This window comes from Fonsecaea nubica (assembly GCF_001646965.1).
Source record: "Fonsecaea nubica strain CBS 269.64 chromosome Unknown Scaff3, whole genome shotgun sequence".
Taxonomy (NCBI): Eukaryota; Fungi; Ascomycota; class Eurotiomycetes; order Chaetothyriales; family Herpotrichiellaceae; genus Fonsecaea; species Fonsecaea nubica.
The window spans coordinates 378,372-396,960 of record NW_019173676.1 but is presented as its reverse complement, the minus strand read 5'-3'; the positions used below and the strand labels follow the sequence as shown (position 1 = coordinate 396,960).

At 52.1% G+C, this 18,589-nt stretch overlaps 11 protein-coding genes across 11 annotated transcripts; 5 read left to right on the top strand and 6 right to left on the bottom strand.

Annotated features, from left to right (window-relative positions):
* Positions 1–409: 409 nt before the first annotated feature.
* On the bottom strand, positions 410–1,351 carry AYO20_00820 (hypothetical protein; the record flags this gene model as incomplete). Its single annotated transcript, XM_022639129.1, has 1 exon — positions 410–1,351. The coding sequence occupies one exon, from the start codon at positions 1,349–1,351 to the stop codon at positions 410–412; it is 942 nt and encodes a 313-aa protein (XP_022504920.1).
* A 568-nt stretch (positions 1,352–1,919) lies between these two features.
* On the top strand, positions 1,920–2,430 carry AYO20_00819 (hypothetical protein; the record flags this gene model as incomplete). Its single annotated transcript, XM_022639128.1, has 3 exons — positions 1,920–2,024; positions 2,082–2,336; positions 2,386–2,430. 3 exons carry the CDS (start codon positions 1,920–1,922, stop codon positions 2,428–2,430), a joined length of 405 nt encoding a protein of 134 aa, XP_022504919.1.
* A 1,033-nt stretch (positions 2,431–3,463) lies between these two features.
* AYO20_00818 (hypothetical protein) lies at positions 3,464–3,991 on the bottom strand (the record flags this gene model as incomplete). Its single annotated transcript, XM_022639127.1, has 1 exon — positions 3,464–3,991. The coding sequence occupies one exon, from the start codon at positions 3,989–3,991 to the stop codon at positions 3,464–3,466; it is 528 nt and encodes a 175-aa protein (XP_022504918.1).
* A 561-nt stretch (positions 3,992–4,552) lies between these two features.
* Positions 4,553–5,590, top strand: AYO20_00817 (hypothetical protein; the record flags this gene model as incomplete). Its single annotated transcript, XM_022639126.1, has 1 exon — positions 4,553–5,590. The coding sequence occupies one exon, from the start codon at positions 4,553–4,555 to the stop codon at positions 5,588–5,590; it is 1,038 nt and encodes a 345-aa protein (XP_022504917.1).
* A 66-nt stretch (positions 5,591–5,656) lies between these two features.
* Positions 5,657–6,184, bottom strand: AYO20_00816 (hypothetical protein; the record flags this gene model as incomplete). The annotated part of the gene is made up of 3 exons (XM_022639125.1): positions 5,657–5,960; positions 6,023–6,108; positions 6,161–6,184. 3 exons carry the CDS (start codon positions 6,182–6,184, stop codon positions 5,657–5,659), a joined length of 414 nt encoding a protein of 137 aa, XP_022504916.1.
* A 740-nt stretch (positions 6,185–6,924) lies between these two features.
* On the top strand, positions 6,925–8,898 carry AYO20_00815 (hypothetical protein; the record flags this gene model as incomplete). The annotated part of the gene is made up of 1 exon (XM_022639124.1): positions 6,925–8,898. The coding sequence occupies one exon, from the start codon at positions 6,925–6,927 to the stop codon at positions 8,896–8,898; it is 1,974 nt and encodes a 657-aa protein (XP_022504915.1).
* A 985-nt stretch (positions 8,899–9,883) lies between these two features.
* Positions 9,884–11,323, bottom strand: AYO20_00814 (hypothetical protein; the record flags this gene model as incomplete). Its single annotated transcript, XM_022639123.1, has 1 exon — positions 9,884–11,323. The coding sequence occupies one exon, from the start codon at positions 11,321–11,323 to the stop codon at positions 9,884–9,886; it is 1,440 nt and encodes a 479-aa protein (XP_022504914.1).
* Positions 11,324–11,844: 521 nt separating this feature from the next.
* AYO20_00813 (hypothetical protein) lies at positions 11,845–12,660 on the bottom strand (the record flags this gene model as incomplete). Its single annotated transcript, XM_022639122.1, has 1 exon — positions 11,845–12,660. The coding sequence occupies one exon, from the start codon at positions 12,658–12,660 to the stop codon at positions 11,845–11,847; it is 816 nt and encodes a 271-aa protein (XP_022504913.1).
* A 610-nt stretch (positions 12,661–13,270) lies between these two features.
* Positions 13,271–14,905, top strand: AYO20_00812 (hypothetical protein; the record flags this gene model as incomplete). Its single annotated transcript, XM_022639121.1, has 1 exon — positions 13,271–14,905. The coding sequence occupies one exon, from the start codon at positions 13,271–13,273 to the stop codon at positions 14,903–14,905; it is 1,635 nt and encodes a 544-aa protein (XP_022504912.1).
* Positions 14,906–15,240: 335 nt separating this feature from the next.
* AYO20_00811 (hypothetical protein) lies at positions 15,241–16,534 on the top strand (the record flags this gene model as incomplete). Its single annotated transcript, XM_022639120.1, has 3 exons — positions 15,241–15,579; positions 15,658–16,143; positions 16,202–16,534. 3 exons carry the CDS (start codon positions 15,241–15,243, stop codon positions 16,532–16,534), a joined length of 1,158 nt encoding a protein of 385 aa, XP_022504911.1.
* A 371-nt stretch (positions 16,535–16,905) lies between these two features.
* Positions 16,906–17,739, bottom strand: AYO20_00810 (hypothetical protein; the record flags this gene model as incomplete). The annotated part of the gene is made up of 1 exon (XM_022639119.1): positions 16,906–17,739. The coding sequence occupies one exon, from the start codon at positions 17,737–17,739 to the stop codon at positions 16,906–16,908; it is 834 nt and encodes a 277-aa protein (XP_022504910.1).
* Between the last annotated feature and the right edge of the window lie 850 nt (positions 17,740–18,589).

The window sequence follows — 18,589 nt, the reverse complement described above, 5'->3', positions numbered from 1 at the left end:
TTATCGCAGACTCGGCAATGATAACATCGCGGCGGTCGCCAAATGTTGCAGGTCTTGCAATACTTGACTGGCACATCCATCGCTGCGGTTTGCGAGGTAGCCAGTCGTACCATGACCCAATCATTAGTGGGAGGTCCAAGAGCCAAGGGATCTTGGTGATCCTCCGGGGGGAATGGATGGATATTTCGAGGAAAAACCTAATTGCTGTTAGCCGGTAAGTTTGAAAGAGACAGTACGGCTGCATCCTTACCCCCGGATCAACAAGTGAAGCGTGAAGAAAAGAAGATACACAAATGAAAAAGAGATAAGCAAATATTATAGGAATGGCGGGTGAGACATGATGCCACAACCACGAAGCCCTATGCGCTGGTCAGCTCTGTTGCAACCACCACGACGGAGATCGATCCACTCACGAATAAACGAAGAACAAGATCGCTGGCAGAACTAAGAGTATGCCCGTGGCGATATTGATGGGACGATCTCGAGCGTTTTGAACACGCCCTCCCAGCCAAAAGATCGTATTACCCTCAAAATACTCATAATTCTTGCCCAGGGCACTCTTTACCGCGACCTCGGTATTAGTATCCGGTGGATATGCGGGAGATGTGGCATTGGAGGACAGATGCAGGTGTCCTGATTCCAAGCGGTGCTTGCTTGCTAGGCTCAATCCTGAACGGAAAGACAGCGGTGACTTCTGAGGCGGATCACCAGCCTTGAGAGTGGTCGCGATATTTAACCGAGATGGCCGACGCGGTTTCTGAGAGTTGACACCATTGACGAGCTGCGTGTCGCCGTCATTCTGAGAAGCAAAATCGGGAGATGCGGCATCGGCGGTATCTGGCGCTTCCGATTGGGTATATTCCGTCGTGATGGATGGAGCAGGACGATGGCTCCTAGGCATCGCATGGAACGGGCCTTGTCTGCTCGACGCAACACTTCGAGCATCTTCATCAACATCACCATCTGGAATTGGCGCCGGCGGCTGCATTGTTCTAGCGCCGAGAGGCCTCCTCAATCTTTGTGCTTGTAATCTTTGGGAGCTCATCGGCTTGAAGAAGCCTTGCGCCGTTAACGAGGGAACATGGGTGCGACTCCCCTGAGAGACAGGGCTCTGTGGCCGACTCGAGCCAGCGGTACTGGAGGGCGCGGCAGGAGTGGCCGGTGAGGGATTGCTCCTTATCGAGCGGTTTGTAGGTTGCGTGATACCTCTTAGATGCGCGTAACCATGTTGTGAAGAGGGGGGGTTGGGCAGCGCAGGAAGAGGGACACCTGACTGGGGTCTGGATCCGTACCCATCTTCAGAGATGGCAGAGGAGATTTCGCTTCGAGCGGTTGAGGGTCTGACAGCCATGGTCTCCTAAGAAACAAGAATCGCGTCACGAAAGTAATGTAGGGTGCATATCGAAAGTGTATGACAGGTCCAGGGAAGCACAGGGGTGACGTTGAGTCGCGGGGAGACGTGGAATCTGGTTCACAGCGTCAAGATCGTAAAGAAGTCGCACAGGAGAAAGGCCTACTTTCTACCATCGACTATGTGCGGAGTGTCAGGGTTCTTGGAATGAGCGGAGCGGCCATGACGGTGCTGGGGAAAGTGAAGGTGATGCGTACAAAGGGCCAGGCGATTGAAAGTGAGGCTGCTTGCTGCGAGGCACGAAGAACGAGAAAGCAAGAAACCGGATGCGCATTTCCGAAATTCGAATTCAGGGCTCAGGGGAAAGAAGACGAGGGACGATGACACAATCTCGCGATGTAGTCACGTGAATAGTCACATGTTGCACTAGTCCAAATGTGGCTCAGTCAATCAGACTGCGGAAGTTCAAGGTTGAACCTCGTGCCTCATCTGCAACTCACACCACTGACAAGCTCCCAATTCTCAACATCGAGCTACATTCACCACTCCTCTCTCAACCCCCTTGAAAATGGCTTTCGTGGCAACATTGGCTCGTCGGGCAGCTGCAAAAGCTGGTGAGGCCGGAAAAGACACAGTGTTGAAGAAGGGCGCCCGCCGGGATCCTGAGCTTTATGTACGGTTCCCGCACACTCCGTGTCTTCTGCTACGAGCTGCTCATAACAAGGACTAGATTCTCCTAGGTGTCATGTCGGGTGCCTTTGGTCTCGCAGGATTCTACTTCGGTCGCAAGCCCACATCCGCCACCTCAGAAGCCGAAGTCTCGGTTGCTCAGAGCTCCATGCCGTGGCAGGTGGATCATGACCATGATGACCACTCCAAGCACTTCAAATATCAATATCATCCTAAGGGCGACAAGAACCAGACCCCCAGAAACGCCCCCAGCGCCTTGAATACGGTTATTGTGCCCAACGTGACTCTGCCCAAGGTGCGTCGCATCCTTACCAACTGCGAATCGGTCTAACATGTTGCTTTAGGCCGTCCACGATGCATTCAACAAATGGGGAAAAGAAAACTACTAAAGAGTGGTCCTTGGCCCATCGCCTATTGATGTGTCTTGGAGTTTGCAAAATAGAAAAACAAACAGGTGACGAGGTCATCTATAGGATGCCGCTCAACAGTGTACATATTTTCAGGGAATGAAGCAGATCATCCATCATCATTGTTCGGGAAATTCTAAGCTCTGCGCAATCACCAAAACTGTGTCTCATGCGGCGTTCAAGAGCATATAACAATCTCATGTCCCTGACCGGAGAGACCCGCTTTACATTCTGCTTCACTAGGTCGATTCGTGGTTGGGGATCTCGTTTCCTTGTTGCAGTGAGGTATACGCGGATCTCTTCCATCCAAGCGCTTTGATAACTGCGGCTCGCTTCCACATTATGACCATCTGATCGGCCCTGACATTTTCTGCAGTCCCACTACACTTGCTTGTTCATTGCAACGACCATACCCTTTTTTTTTTTGACAACCACCGGACCATGAATAGTTCTCGCACCTTGTCGAGACTAGAAAGTCCTACCATTTCCAGTCGGACAGGCGTGCTAAAGTCCCGCCATTCCTTCTGACTACAGCTTCGGTCGCGGATCAGCGTCGGATCTCTAGCAGTCATACGCCACGACTCCACGTGCAAAAAGCTGCAAGTTGTCCTTCTCTTGGACCTTTCCTGCTAGTGATTCAATTCGGGCGATTGAGCTGGGATAGAGCCTACATATGTTACTAGAAAACTGAATAAAAATCAATTGGTGAGCCGAAAATCCCAAGTAGAAGAGCAATGAATGAAAACATTCAAATGGTAGTGAGGTATACTCTGTGTTTCTTCCAGAACAATACATTTCTAGTAATATTCCCTCTTTAACACCATGATGCCATATCATGCCAAAGAAGCTTCTGACCCATGGCGACGCTCGGTAATCTTACACAGTATGCCTCTGCCCGACAATCCATCAATGGAACGTGTGTCGGCATTGACCTAAGAGGACCCCTCTCGTCCCGATACCCTTTTTCCCTCTGTGACTGAGCAATGGCAGATGCCGGTCCATGATATCCTGACACTCAAGACCGACTATTCGCCAAATCGCTCTGGGCGGTCGCGGTAGGTCCACTAGCAACTGGGCGTTGTGCCCCCGTGATCTTTTTCTCTCCCTCTGTAATATCGTGAAGGGTGTCATGGTTGATAGGTTCATTGGCGTGCTTCTGAGCTTGAGCAGTTGGGCCGTCCCGTACCGGATTTTCGGAGCCAGTGATATCTTTCTCGGCCGCAGTAATCTTGGAGATCGTGTTGCTGTCAAGTGTCCCGTTCAGGGTTTGTGCAGAAGAGACGACGGGAGAGGTCTCATTGCGTTCCTGGGCCAGGATGCTTTGAGCTGTGGCTGTGGGACCGCCTTTTATCCGCTCACCACCAGTAACCCTCTTCTCACCCTCAGTGATATCATGCAAGTTTTGGGAGTTGATGGTCTCGCCAGCATGGGTTTGAGCTTTGGCGGTAGGACCACCCTTGACCGTGGTGTCAGCGCCAGTAATCTCTTTCTCAGCCTCCGTGATGCGGGAGATGGTTTCTGAATTGAGGACTGGATTGGACATCTTGAGTGCCGTGGTGTGCAAAAGCTGCCTTTGTCGGCTGTGAGTCGTAAATGGGCCTAGTGCGGTCTGATGGGCCTTGCAGTAGACGAATTTTGTAGATTGGTTGGTGAGTATTGGAATGGGAAAGGGTGCGAGGTGCGAGAAATATCTATAAGGCATAGTCATTGAGTGGCAATTTCTGACGAGGTAGGCCACCACTTTCTACAAGAACAATCAAGTAGAAGGGGCATCCCTGCATTGCTCATATAAATAAACACACTACTATTGTTCCCTTCGTGATTTACCTGGACTTTGTCTCGAAATTTTACACCCGGTTGCAGCCAGTCATGAATCTTCGAGTGCGTCATTAGCCTGCACGCATGAGTATGTAGCCTCGAGGGAGTGAGAGGTTGAAGGATTGAGATCCATGGGTTGCAATAATGATGATGGCGACGATGATGAACTCGATGTCATCGACAACAAGTTGGGATTCCAGCCAATCGGGGTCATGCATGATCTGGCCGACCTGCCTCGCTGCTTGGGAGCTTGGGTGGTGCCACCGAAAATTAACCGAGATACCAAATGTTTGTGCTGTCAGATGTCAATACTCAGAAGATTATACAGAAGGCCCAAGAGTTCCTTGTCCGTCTGAAAGGCGAGATGAAGCTACTCAGATCAAGCAGGCAGCACGATCTCGCTCTCCTGTCTTCCATACTCCGGATTTCAAACCCTGTCTGCGGCAGTTGTGCTCGTCTGCAAGGCCAACATGACACTCCTGCTTCATCAGGTCCATCCTCACGCCGCCGATTCTCAGTGCTCAACCGCCCTCCACCAAACTATCCAGGTCATGTCCCCCTTACCACCGTGGAGCGCGTTGGCCTAGCAATTGGAAGCGCAGTCACCTCGCTTGTTGATCCCTACAGACATGACATGGTCGCCGCATTGGGGGAAGCAACGGCCCAACCTTTCTTTATCTCATGGCTACGGAATCGCATGTTGTCGGATCCAACGGGACGAAGAATCCTACGGGATCGCCCTCGAATCACTTCCAAGACAATGTCTCTCGAAAGATTAAGACAACTGCCTGAAAACAGCGTGGGGAGAACATACGCTGCGTGGCTTGACCGGGAAGGTGTCACCCCAGATACGAGAGATGCGGTACGGTACATCGACGATGAAGAGGAGGCCTACGTCATGCAACGATACCGGGAATGTCACGATTTCTATCATGCTGTGACCGGACTGCCGGTATGGGTTGAGGGAGAGCTTGGTTTGAAGGCGTTTGAGTTTGCAAACACCGGACTACCCATGACAGGACTCAGTCTGGCTGCAATTATCCGGCTAAAACCACTGGAGAGGCAGAGGATGTTCCAGATATTCCTGCCATGGGCTTTCTCAAATGGGTGGAAGAGCAAAGACCTCATCAATGTGTACTGGGAGGAGGAGCTTGAGACGGATGTTGGTGAACTGCGTCAGAGGCTCGGCATTGAGCAACCACCTGACCTGCGTGCGATTCGGAAGAAACTGAGAGAGGAGCGCAGAGCTGCTAAGGCCTCAAGAGCACCCGAAGGGGCAACACCAACATCTCCTTCCCCTCCTCGACCAGAGGTGCCGTCATGATGCATAAAGCAATGTTCGTCGCGGGGTATCATACAAATGTGTCAAAACCTTTTTCCCCTCTTGCAACTACACCTCCTTGAGGAGGTCGTCCAAATCATCGTCGTCCCATCCACCTCTCCGAACCACCTTCACGCTCTCCATGGTGTGACCCGTTTGCTTCTCATGCTCCGAGAGACTGGCCAGCATATCTTTTAATTGATCTTCAGTAACCTTTTGTCGTAGTTGACCTGACCGTGCGAGCATAATCAGCCTGTTCTCGACGTCTGTGGCGCGTGACTCTTTGACCATGCGGATTCTTCCCAGTCGGTCCGCGGCTTCTGGTTCGAGGATCTGGGATAGCATGAGGGATCGGGCCTCTGATTCTTGTTTCCTATAACTATTTATCAGCACTTTGTCATTTTACAATAGGCAAAGGCGAAAGTTCATCCGGACCTTCTCTTCTCTTCATCATCGCCGTTGTCACTTGACCCTCCTCTGCCTTGCTGTTGTTTGAGTTGCGCAAGACGCGCTGCTCTGATCTGTGCTTGTTAGCGAATCATTTGAATTGAACGACGGCCTCGGGTAGCATACCTGTGCTAAATCGTCGTCCGCCATCGTTGCAGAACATGCAAACGCATGAATAGAAGAAAAAGACTTTCAGAAGAAAGTCGCAGAATGGCGAGCGGCGGGGCAGCATCTCCAGAGGGTTGCTAGAAGCGGCCGGCTTGTTAACTAACGAGCCATGCGAGCGTTTGTGGCGCCCACGCGCCACAAACACCCAAACCCGCCCAAATCCCTCCGCTTAATTATGACGCGGCACACCTACTCCGTACGCATAGCTGTGGTGCTGTGCCATCACGTTTCTGAACCCGGGCACTAACCGAGAGGGAGACGCCCATCTCATCGTCTGGCCGGTTGCAACCCTCGAGGACCTTCCGGGAGTTAAATAGTTCGGCTCCTACGTCGTCCACGAGCCATCCGAAGATCCATCCCAGATCACCTCGCTCTGGTCCGATCTCGCCTTTGGCTTGAGACACCTACTTTTCAGGTGTTGTAACTTTTCATCCAGTTGAACCACCAGCCGCATATCGCGTCAGCTCGCTTGCGCTGTGCTTCCATTGTCTGCAGCTTGCTCAACGCATCCAGCGGCACTCAGCATGCCTTACACGACAGTTGCATGAACCAGATAACTCTCATTTCTCTTCCATAAAAGGAATATGAATGCTTGGGTACATCATGGCGCCTTCTTAGGAGCTGGTTTGCCCACCCATTCGCGCTCGATATCGTTGGGGCCACCCATGAGCACACCACCCAACCACGTTTCCAAAGCGCAGTCCGCTTCTAGTCTGCGAACAATGGCAACTGTCGAATCTTCTCCTCCCGAGCCACCGCAACCCCAGGGGGCCTCCCCAGACAACTCCTTCCGGACCATTGCGGACCCGAGGCATGCAAATACGTCGAACCTCTCTAGGTCCAACTCAACCCCCTCAAAACATCCGGATGTCAATGCCGAAGTGGCCGCACTAAGTGACAAACTCATCAGTGCGATCAACCATCAAACTAGCCTGGACGATACCCTTGCCCAGACGAGACAAGAGTTGGAAGCCTCAAGAGCACGCATCGCGAAGTTAGAGGCAGAGGCCAAAGCATATGAAGAAAAGATCTCGCGGGGAGATTTACTGCCAAAGGAAAAGGTCGATGAACAGAAAGATAAGCTTACAGCGGAGTTGGTTGAGGAGAAGAAACAAAGGGCGCAGGTCCTTCAAGAAAAGCGAGGAATTGAGTCGGAGCTGGAAACTCTGACAGCCTCATTATTCGATGAAGCGAACAAGATGGTGGCTACCGCTAACCGAGATCGGGATGCCGTTGAGAAGAAGAATCAGCAGCTTCGCGATCAGATTAAGGACGGCGAGGCTTTGATAGCCTCTCAGACGGAGCAACTGGCGGAGTTGAAAACTCTGATGCAGCAGATCGGTCCAGCTTCAGACTACAGAAGGGAACTTGATTCTCCACGGGTGTCAATCGCACCTTCAAGCCCCGGCGTCACGAGAGAAGGTGGTGATCTTGCCCGCCTCCTTGAAGCAATGAACCTATCTCCTGTCACTCTCGAGCACGGGGAACTCGCTCCGAGCCCTTCTACAACTCTGACACACCTCGTTAAACCACTATGTCGGACAGATATTCCAGCGTACGAGGACTTCAGGAATCTGGTACAAACGTCCCATTTCCGGTCGCACAATCCTTCCCATGCCCCGTCCAGAGCAGGTTCTGGGTCCTATGGCGGGTTAAATGTGGTAGGTCTCGGTTCACTGAGTAATCACTCGCAACCGAATTTGTCACAGATCTCTCAGCCAGCAACGTCGAAACTGGCCAATTCTCCGAATATTCCAGGATCATTTAGTCCCAATCCAGATGCCAAAGGACCTGTCCCGCTGAGAGAAACCCGTTTTTTCAAGCGCATCCTGGTCGAAGACATTGAGCCGACTCTTCGTCTTGACCTTTCACCGACCCTTTCTTGGTTGAATCGACGCAGCATTCTTGCCGCCATGGCCGATTCGACTCTGATTGTTGAGCCAATTCCCGAAGCATCCATCAAGCTCTACGGGAAATACACGCCTTGCGCGCTGTGTGGGGAGAACAGGAAACAAGGAGAAAACCCTCGAACCCACGCCATGCGTGTACGCGAGGGAGAAAGCGCTACCAGATGGTGCATTTGCACCCTATGCTTGGAAAAGGTGCGTGGCGTGGGTGATCTGGTCGCCTATGTACGCATGGTCCGGGAGGGAGTAGTCAAGGTTGGTGACAAGAAGGATGAGGAAGATGCATGGGAAGAATTGGTGCGGCTAAGAGAGCGCTTGTTCTGGGCGAGAATGGCGGGGGGTGTTGTGCCTGCATTCATCCCTACACCGAAACAAACCCCAATAGACGATGCAAAAATGGACGCGGAACTAGAAGGCCACACCCCAGATGGAAATGAGGAGGACGGTACTTCACTACAACACGCAACAACTATAGCGACGGATAGCTCTCAGCACTCAACACCGGGCACGGACGAAGTCGAGGCTGAATCTGCCGAGGAAAAAGCCGCACGCCTCCAACTTCAAGAAGGATTGGACGAGAGTCTGACTACGTTTGACAACATCCGCGAAAACAAGCGAATAAGTATTGGCGGTCGACAGCACTCGACGACTCCGCCCTCGACACCCTCGCCGCCTAAGAGCCTTCCAAAGAGGGAGTCCAGTACTGGCGGAGGGATTTCATTCCCAAAGATTAATATTCCCAGGCTGCCGCAGGGGTTCTGGGAAGCCCAAGTGAACACCCTACATTAAGTGCACGGTGAAACAAAACGAACTGAGGGAGGGATATCTGGATTGAGAGGCGGCGACAATGTACATTATAATTTGATACACAGCAACAAGACCGACGAACCGTTTATTTCTTGGGAAGCCCGGGGAACAACAAGGTCGCAACCGCGGGAATGTGAGGAGGATAGTGCCGATGCGGCCCAAGTCATTCATTCGCGGGAGACTAAGGGTCTTTGAGAAATGGAGCCTGGCCGGTGAGACCCTTTGTATATTAGACGTGTTGATATCTGGTGAGCTGGACAGGTATGGCGGAACCCTTGAGGTTCTAACGGTGACAAACGAAGAGGACAAGAGCTGGAAACGTCTTTAAAGCGCAGGTCGGGTTTGGGTTTTTTTTTTGGACCGGTCGAAAATATATATATTAATTCTTTGGAACCAGTGAGTAACGAAGCGGAGGGGCATACTGGAGTGAAGAAGCGTGAGTACCTCGTAGATAGGTAGAAAAGGTCTGTGGGTGATGGTGTGTTTGTCGAACCCCTCGAGGTCTCCATGGTTTCTTTTCTTAATGCCCTCTTATCTTGAATCCTACTGGGATAGATTTGATCTGGATCTAATAACGGGTATTCTGTGTTTTACTTGTAGACTTGGTACGGAGTACAAAACAGGTAGATACTTCGGTAGAACACTAACTGTTTTGGGTACTTGACTAACCGCTTTTGGACCAACATGAACTATGTTGCTACTCGCTGATAGGTATCTAGGCAAGGGCAAGCTAGGTATTGACGGGTCTGCACTGTGCGTGTCTGTCTGATGGAGATGAAGATCGATAGCGGCGCAGCATTTCCACGTTGCGGGATTGTATTTTATGGTTTTGGTAAGTAGTCGCTCGACAGCTGGAATCATCGTGTATGGTACATCGTGGAGAGACACGACAGGGGATCAAGTGCTTGGGGGTGTTCGTGTTCAAGACTGACGATGGTTTAAAATATGATACAACATGACCTACGCTTTAGGCGTCATTGCTTCGGGATGAATCCTTCCTCAGCCCATAGTCCTTCCATGCTTCTGCGAATCCCACGCTTCTCGCCCACCTCTCACCGTGTTCGGGTTGAACGCTGTCCAGCACCATCATAGCCAGTCGCCGCCACATGTCTCCTTTGATCTTCCATACGTCGTCGGGCGCGTTCTCTCGATTAGCTTCCAAGCCCACGCCGCTCGCGTGTCCGTTGACGTGTCCATTAGTCTCGTTAGACAATGGCTTGCGGATCTCGTTTTCAAAAGGAGCGCACATCCTCTCTCCATTCGCCAATGCGCGGATGAATTTCGCCGTGTGCCCGTCATCCATGAACGGACTCGCCACGCTGTATATTTCGTCCCAGCCGAGTACCTCCCTGCCGTCGGCGGGATAGTTCGCGATCTCATCGAGGAGGAGCTTCGGCGCCCTCCGCGACGCGTACAGCGCTAGATCGAGCCGGCCCTTCCACTCGACCAGCTTGGCCTTGATCTGTGGGGCGATCCAGTCCTGCGCGAGGAAGACGCTGAGGAAGATGCTCGAGTTGACGGCGTGCATGTAGAAAAAGTCCATCTTGATGACCTTGGGCGGGTTCTGCGCCGCGCCCGTCAGATATGCGTCCGCGTTGATCACCTCCGCCGCGGCTCGTTCCAGACGCTCCTGGCTGTAGGGAGGCTGGACCTGCCACTGCGCGGCGTAGGCGACCATTTCGGCTTTGGCACGGGCGAGCACGCCGTCGCGGACCTTTTGTCCGTCGTCCCAGTGCGCCGCTGTCGAGACTCTGGCGTCGCCGCGGACCTTGTTCAGCAGGTTCACCATCGTGTCTGGCGTTTCATCCTCTGCGGCTTTCGCAGTGAGCTCGAAAAAGGCGTCCAGGTACGTTGGATGCACGCACGCCTGGGCCAGCGCCTCGGCCACGATCGCCGGCTGGTTGAACTCCACGCCGTATCCTAGGTGGATAAAAGGGTGATAGTATCCGGCGAAGAAGCGGTTGAAGATGGTCTTGGCCGGTTCGGTGTCGGAGAAGACGTACTCGTTGAGAACGTCGGGGATCGATGCCGACGAGAGCTTTTGCGTAAAATACGCCAGGAAAGTCGAGTAGTTCTCCGACCTGGTCATGCTGTTCAGAAGCACCCGAGGGTCACTATCCAGGGACTCGAGGGCATTTTCGTCTGCTGGTGGAGGGGGCCGCTGGTACGATGCGTTCTTTTCATACTGCTTTTTCAATGTCTCTGCGTCGGCTCCCAAGGCGAATGCAGCGAGGGCGTGGTGGACGATGTGGTTGTGGCGACCGACCTCGTCGAAGAGGATGTCGTGGGTGGTGTGGTTATGGTTGAGGAAAGAGCTGGTCGTGTCTGTGGCTTCTTGGTCCAAGACCTTGACACGGACGATGGCCGGCACATCGGTAGAGAGGCTGATCTTGGTCACTGTTGCCATTTTGTGGACGTGTATACATTCCCCAGGTTCGGGCTTAATGGAATGCAGGCGAAATGTGGAGGAAGGTGGATGCTTTATGTATGGTACGGCCAAATGGAGAAGAGGCAATGGTCGCTGCATCAAGTCTACATGCACAGCCAAGCAGTTAGCGAGACACCATCATGACTATTCGAGGTGCTGTAGGCATGTGATGTCAAGCATCTCTCAATGGCCCGCAGCAGAGGCAATGGCGACATCTGGTGATGTGAGGGGCATTGCACGAGCTTCTCCTCATTCTGGTTGCTGATTTATAACATGAACCAATGTGGTTGGGATTGGATATTTGCCCGCGTTGAAGAGAGGATCCTTTTGTTACCAGGGGAATACATGAAAGAAAGATACTCCCGCTCGATCACCAAACCCATGTCCTCACGAAGAGAGATAGATTCCTTATACATAGAGGTTGTGATTGGACAGGACATCGCAAGTAGGATCCAATATCACCAGCTGCATTTCCTCCTTTTCCGGGGTTTTCCATCCCGCTATGTCTTACGACACAAGATCTCTCCACTGGGAATTGCAAGGAAAGCATCCTCGTCCTCGCCCCATCTCTTCCAGGCTTCAGAGAGGTTCTTGATCTCATCTTCGGTTGAAAATCCTTCTCGGACCGCCGTCCCCATGAATCCAGGCTGTAAGATTCTCCCTGTCCAACTTTGAGCAAACTGGGCCACTCGCTGCCCAGCAAATCTCCAGCAATCCCATGTAGTGGTGATCTCATCTGGGGAGAAACCAGCTTGCTTCGCCCAGACGTGACAATATCGCCCTGCATTGGGCTCGCCTCCATTCGTCTTTGCGACTTTCTGATAGAGCTCTGCCCACCGCGCGATCTCAGGGGTTTCTGGATACCAAGCGAACGACTTGTAGTCAGCTTCTCGAGCAGCCACGATACCACCAGGCTTGGCAACTCTCCGCATCTCCTTCAATATGGCGACCGGATTTTTCACGTGTTGCAGGACCTGATGACAAAACACGATGTCAAAGGAGTTGTCCTCAAACGGTAAGTCATTGGCGTCGACTTTTTGGAATGTAATATTCGTCACCCCTCTGGACGTGGCATACTCCGACGCCTGTCCCAGCACAGACTCGACGGCATCAACACCAATGACCTTGCCCTCAGGGACAAAGGTCGCCAGATCAGCAGTGATGGTACCTGGACCGCAGCCCACATCAAGAATGGTGTGGTTGGGGCGGATATGGGGAAGAAGAAATGCTGCTGAGTCTTGGGCCGTTCGACGCGCGTGATCTTCGACCACTGATCTGTGATGGCCGTGGGAGTAGACGGCTTGCTCTTTGGCCATTGTGTATCGGGTACTCTTGAGCTTGAAGAAGAAGCACACCTGATTGAGGCTGTATGAGTTCGAAGAAGCACTGTACTTTTTTAGCCGCCGCTAGATCTTCTGAAGAATGCCAATAGTTTAGTAGCAGGATATGAGATTGGGATCTGTTATATATCCATGACAATATTTGGAGAATCAACCTGCGAAGCCGATATCGGCAACACTCAGTTCCACTGGATGGCCCTCGAGGCGGACTTTAGTTAACCACGATGTTTCTAGCAGATGGGAATGGAGATGAGCGGGACCCGCTCGTCGAGGGAATACATTCTGAGAAAATTTTTGAACACGCAGATGTTGGATTGAGGATTGAATGGTGAAGCCCAAGATATACGGAGGGGTGAGAGTAGGGCCGCTTTATGGTGGCACTGCCAAGGCACTAACTCTGCGGACAATGGAATCACTCAACAAAAGCAGCGTCACCGAGGCTCTTCCTGTGTGAGTCCGCAACTCACCAACTCAGCCACTCTTGTCATCTTCGACATCTCATATTGTCTGTACCAGTATTCACCTTTTTCGACGTCGGAAAAGTGCGGAACTCCATGGCTCTTCATATCTGCAATGCTTTGTAATAATGAGTGGTCCTTCTAGCATCCTCAGCAGCCTATGGAGCATCCTTCGGTACCTGTTTCTCTTAGTCTGGATCGAACCTTGGACCAAACCACACATCAACGGTGACACGACACCTGACACCTACGAGGCGTGGTACACTGGACAGTTCGAGTACGATGCTATTCATGGAGTCGATAATTGGGTCACGATAGACCGTCACTCGAGCTACGACTGGCACATCCTTCGAACACTAAGGCGAGACCTTGAACGATGCCGACGGATGGGAGATGAGAGAGGGTTATGCAGCCAGCTGAGAGCACAAAGCTCCCGTAATATGTGCCGGATTCTATCTCCTGCATTGTACCGGAAATCAAAGATACAAACCAAACGACTGATCCACGACTATGTGACGGAAGTGCGCCACTGTATCGCATACATCTCAGATCGGAACGCCCTTACCAATGGAGTTGCTCCAGTTGTTCCAGCACAAGAGAAGCGCCAAGTTATCATTGACATGCGCACTGCCCTTGGCCGTACGAGTCTGGTGCTTCAAGGAGGTGCTATGATCAGTATGTGTCATCTTGGGGTGGTCAAAGCACTTTACCTACAGCGGCTGCTTCCTCGGATCATTACAGGGACATCATCAGGAGCTCTGATTGCTGCACATATATGCGTGACAAAAGACGAAGACTTGATTGGCGTACTGGAGGCCACCAACATCAACCTGGATGCGTTCCTTCGCTCTCAAGAAAGATGCGCTGCGAGTGGTCCCGTATCATGGTTCAACTCCTCCTTTCTCGCAACCATCAAACGACGTTATCAACGCTATCGAACTTCCCACCACGTATTCGACATCGACGTGCTGCACGAATGCACGCGAGACAATCTGGGGGATATCACATTTGAAGAGGCGTATGCAAAGACAGGAAGAATTTTAAACATCACCATCGCCATGTCCGAGGTAGCGGGAACACCGCAACTCCTAAATTACCTGACGGCGCCTCACGTACTGGTCCGATCCGCAGTGGTGGCGTCCATAGCGACCTCGAAAGCCATGTACGCTCCTGTTCATTTACTGTGCAAGAGTGCCACGGGCGATATCACTTTGTATTTTGCTGCCGATTTCTCGGAGAAGGGCTGTAATCTGCATCGACAGGCCTCTGTCCACCCGGAAGCGCCGCTGACACGGATAGGCGAATTGTTCAACGTCAATCACTTCATTGTGTCTCAGTCCAGACCATACATAGCTCCCTTTATTCAACTACAGAACTTTGCTGACCGTCATCAACCTCTCGGTATCCTAGTTCGCTTTGTTTTGGACGAACTGCTGCACTGGCTGCAGGTTATGAATCACTTCGGGATGCTACCAACCTTTCTCCAGCGGGTTTTGATGGACGAAGTCGTACCAACTCTCGCATCCTGGTCGAAATTGTCCATCACACCGCAACTCGGACTGTGGGATCTCCTCAGCACATTTGATACTCCTACCCCAGAGAAATTGCAGAAGTGGAGCACTCGAGGTGAGAAGTGCACCTGGCCGTATATCTGTGAGCTGAAAGTTAGATGCGACATCGAGCTGGAACTTGACGTTGCTTACACGAATCTCCGCCGGAGAGGAGGAATGGGATCGGTTATCAGGCATAGAGCAGACCCATAGCACCTGCGTCAACGGCGGCCAACCTCCGAATGCGATTGATTGGATTGCCTCCGTCTAATTAGCGAGCCGTTTCTTCCCCCTCGTCTGTCCCGCAACTTGTGGCTGTGCAGCCATCGTGGCGTTTCTCGATTGACGCGCCGATCATGGCTTGCCGAATGACATCACTGTGCACGATCGACGGGGCTGGCGTGTCCAGTCCAAGGAGCGACCAGAACCCTGAAATACTGCCCCAGGAGCTGCTGAACTGCTTCTCTCTCCTCCTACATCGTCTTCTACTGTAGCTTTCACCGTCTTCAATAGTTCATGTATAACAGCCACCTTGATCTTGCACGAGAATGTCCCAAGCAGCCTTTGCCAATACGACCTCGCCTGCCTACGAGAAGGAGAAGAAGCATCGGAAGTTGAGCCGTTTGCTCGGGAAGCGAGAGAAAACCCCCGAACCGCAGCCAGACGTTGGACCCGATTCGGCGTATGCGTCAAGTGGAGCCAATAGTGCGGACGGTGTTCCAGGAGGCATTACTCCTGAGGAAAGAAATCAGAATGAGATAATATCCGCGGAGAAGGACAGCGAGATAGCCAACATCGACCAGGACAGGAATCTCGCATTGAAACCTTCGACGGGGGAGGTTTTTGATGAAGATACAGGAGAAGTTGTTACTGTAGTGACCACTACGGTAAGTCCCGGCAAGATTATGAGGACTTTTTTGCCTCCGATACCCAGTTTCTGGTTAAGAATGCTAATGATATGCTAGACAACTACCACCACCACTACAACTACTAGAGGAGGGAAGAAACATCAAGATGTCCAAAAGGACGTTAAGCGCGAAGTACAATCCGGCCCAAGCCAACACCCTGAGCTGCTCGAAATGCCCGCAGGATCCACAACCCCGGAACCTCGTGACCAACCAGCCATGGCATCTACCAACACGACACAGAAGGGACGGCTACCTGTGGTGGCCAGTGGAGGACTGCTTGCAGCCGACTCTCCTCCAATACCGGCTAAAAGCGCTATGAGGAGATCCGGCGACTTTACACGGGACGCCTATCCTGCGGATGGTGATCCTGTGAGCCCTGTCGATCCTCCTTTCGCCAGACGCAATAGCGGAACACCACCAGCTAGTCCCTCAAGACACAACTTCAGCTATCCAACTCGTTCATCCCTCAAAACAGCTGACCAGCCGATGCGACATAATCAAAATACGATCAACGATCTGCGAGCTGCGGCCAAGGGACTTCACGTATGTTTCCATCTTCTCAAGTACTCTTGAGACATTATTCTGACTCACATATTCACAGGGCGTCGGAGAGACTCTTCGAGGCACGTTTAGCTCCACAATAGACCGCCGCTTCCCATCCAAAAATCCCGAAAAGGCGGCTCGGGTGAACGCCCAAAACGAGGAGATCTTGGAAAAGGGTCGCGCCGAAATGGAAGGCGTCCCTGGAGGTTGGCCTGCACATGGAGCTGACGAGTTTCACCCTGCATATGTCCACCATGAGCCCATCCCAGCAACCGAGCCGGAGGTGGTGACACCAGCAGGCGGACGAGCATGGTCTCCAGATGACAAACCCGGAAGCCTGAGGAAACTATTCAAGCGGAAACCGGTCGCTGAACAAGGTATGGCAAGATGACGAAGGGTCAAGTGACGGATGAAGTGTGTTTGACCTCTCCTTCTCATTCCCGCATATTCACGTCTCCGAATCTGGCATCCCTCTGGCCGATTCCGAACTGTAAAGATGGAAATGTCTGACTTATCGGTCTCTTCCCTGCAGAAGCAATTGTACACGACACAACAGGCAACGAACGATCTCGTCGATTTTTCTAAGGCGGCTCTGACCAAAAGCCGACAATGATCCCAGGATGTCATTATATGGTCTAACGGAATGTACGATTTTATGTGGACATAAGGCGCGAATTTGGGTAGATGTAATGATTGTTACGTGGCGAGTTTCCATTTACCAACTTGTATACATTTGGTCGAGCCCTTCATCCGTGTTGCTCCTCATTCCGGTTTAGTGGCGACTGTGACCCAGTATCTTGTCTCCTCGTCGATTATATCTTTGGTCCCAGCAGTCTCGGTAAACTTTTGGACAAACAATCTTCTGGCTTTCTCACGGATATCGGTTCGACCAAAGTCCTTGAACATGGACTTGCTGACAGCCTTTTCGAAGATCTCGGCAGCCGCGTCGGGATGATACTGCGTCCTCGCGTATGCCTCGGTTTCGAAAACTTTGTCAACATGGTACCCAGCGTCAACCATCAAGGTCGCCAGAGCTTGTTGTGACTGCCACAGATGCGAGTGCCAGGGTACTGTCTCACCGAGTTCCGGGGCAATGGCAGAGAAGATATTCATGACCACGTTTGCGTCCTTTGTTTGCACGTCGGTGATCAAGCGGCCACCGGGTCTTAGCGCCGACTTCCAGTTTTTGACGGCCTGGAGAGGATCCGTAAGGAGAATCAGCGCCGACGCACAGGTTATCACGTCGAAGGATCCCTCAGAATCATTTGACGTGATGTCGAGCCCACTGAGGTCGGAGATGTCGTGGTTGTGAAATGCAATGTCGAGCCCAGCAGCTTGGGCTTTACGCCGGGCGACATTCAACATTCCCTCGCTGATATCGACGCCGACGACGCGCCCGGATCTCCCGACCACTTGCTTGGCGTCTATGGCCACAAGGCCCGTTCCGCAGGCTAGATCGAGCAGGCTGTCCCCGTCCTTTAGTGCGGCCCATTTGATGTAGTCCTGAGCCTGTTTAACGTGCACGTCGTTCTCGTCGTACTCTTCGCTGCGCTCATCGTACATGGATTTCACCACGTCAAGTTGCGACTGAGACATGGTTGACCAGCAATACAGGAGGGAGGGAGGTGGTTCTGAATTTCGTCGGTTCGTGATGACATGGAGAGATTGTGAAATGCGTACGGGGAATTTCTGATAAAGACAGTCGAGGCAACCAAGAGTTTAGTATCAATGACGTACGCCATCCGGTTCAGGCATCAGACCGGCCCTGGATCGGCCCGCCAGAAACCAACACGTTGATATATCATAGGGCACTTGAGTATCTCTGCCTTCTGAAACTCGCTCGTGATACGAGTCGCAAAGGCCTGATAGTGGACAGAAGAGTGTCAGGTTTAAAGGCACAACCGACGAGGCTGTTAGACTAAAGGGGCCAAGGGGTTTATAGAGTGGAGGAACTAGAGACAAGCTTGCCAAGGTCTTGGAAGAGCCGAGTACGAATTGGTAGCAAATAGATCCGTTCTTACTCATGTACAGAGCTTCGCACTTCTCACCACTCAAGAAGGGAATGGCTGTCACTTTCCCGGGAACAGGGCACTGCATACCTATTCATTCGAGATGGTGGTTGGTGACAGGCCCAGGGACAGGATCATCTGTTGATCCGTGACCGCAGCTTCACTTCACACAGCACTGAAGTCTCTCAACAATCTGCCGACGAATCACCATTCCAGCATCTCCTCAAAGATGCTCCTATGTCTATCCATCCTCTAGGACTTGTTCCATCCAGCTTCTCCCCGGCTATGAATCCGGTTAAATCCGGCTCTGTCGGCTGTGACACCGGCACTGCGGGTCTTCTCCGTCGTCTCAATTCGTGCTTTGGCGGTTTCCCCTTCGACGATCACTTCTCACACGTCCAAGCGAGCCATTGAGAAAACGCAGGACCTCTATATAC